This window comes from Naegleria gruberi, assembly GCF_000004985.1.
Source record: "Naegleria gruberi genomic scaffold NAEGRscaffold_104, whole genome shotgun sequence".
In the NCBI taxonomy this organism is placed as follows: domain Eukaryota; phylum Heterolobosea; class Eutetramitea; order Acrasida; family Naegleriidae; genus Naegleria; species Naegleria gruberi.
In genome coordinates this window covers 26,235-27,440 of record NW_003163223.1, presented here as the reverse complement: position 1 = coordinate 27,440, position 1,206 = coordinate 26,235, and the positions used below count along the sequence as shown (strand labels likewise).

Below are 1,206 nucleotides of genomic sequence, written 5' to 3'. Positions count from 1 at the left end.
TAATTAATATTTACAATAATTTCGTTTCCTGAAACAATTTCTTTTGAACTTATTGGGAATGATCAGTAATGACCATTCTAGCAATGGTATTAACACAATCAATGGCAGCATTCTCATTCTTGTTTATCCAATAATGCATCTTTACCTTGTTAATGACCACGTCATGGACAAAACCATTCATGCAATGATAGAATGATGGATAGGAAAATTGAATGTGAATTCTTCTACAATTTACATGCTTTTGTAAATTATTGAGCATTTTGGTGCTTATTAAATTTTCATTACTGGAATCTGGAATGAATTCAATTGATTCATCAAAGTCCTCAACTTGAAAATCTAACTCCTTATCTTGTGTGAAAATATCTGAATAATTATCTGAATCAAATCCACTGTGTCCAACAATTGAAAACTCAATAGGACCTTTCTGTGGAGGTTGGAATGTAGATTTTGCACAGATGCAAGCCCCTGAATGAGGAACTGAAATGTCGTAATGAGTACTTCCAATCAGTGTCTTGAATTTGAAACTATTCCATGCAGATATAAATTTCGATTCTGGTTCTGACATCTCCATCAGCAATGGATCACTCAAAGCCAATTGCTTACCAGTATCACCAAGAAAGTGTCCCACATATGTATTTGCAATTGTACTCACAACATTTCCATATAAATCAGTCCATCCTCCACTGCTAGTTCTCTTCGATCCCAAATGAGGAGAACAAATAGTTGTCAACCCAATTGGCTCAAAATATTTAGAGAATTCATCCTCATATTCATTCATCAACACATAGGCAGCATATCTACAATAGAGACCTCCTAACGAATGACCAATTAGGGAAAATTTAACCTTCTTGTTTCTTTCAGTAAATTTGGGTAAAATTTCCTTCCTGAAATATTCAATAATTTCTTGGGCCATTCTCTTACCACCAACTGCCACTCCATGATGTGTGTCCTTGGAGTTTGATGATGGACGCAGAGCAAATAATTGATCATCGGGAAGAATTGAATCCAAAATTGGATATTTCTTATGAAATTCTAACTGGATGTCATGTTGTAAATATTCCATATCCTCGTGCTGGCCGTTATTTCCATGCGAGAGAACAATAAAGTGATAAACCATTTTTTTTTAAATTAATTTATTTAAATTATTTTAAACTAGCGGTTGAAGAAAAGTTTAGAATTTATTCCACTAGTTTAAAATAATTTAAA

The 1,206-nt window shown here is 33.3% G+C and overlaps 1 protein-coding gene across 1 annotated transcript; it reads right to left on the bottom strand.

Annotated features, from left to right (window-relative positions):
* Nucleotides 1-49: 49 nt before the first annotated feature.
* NAEGRDRAFT_76259 (uncharacterized protein) lies at nucleotides 50-1,117 on the bottom strand (the record flags this gene model as incomplete). The annotated part of the gene is made up of 1 exon (XM_002668775.1): nucleotides 50-1,117. The coding sequence occupies one exon, from the start codon at nucleotides 1,115-1,117 to the stop codon at nucleotides 50-52; it is 1,068 nt and encodes a 355-aa protein (XP_002668821.1).
* Nucleotides 1,118-1,206: the final 89 nt, after the last annotated feature.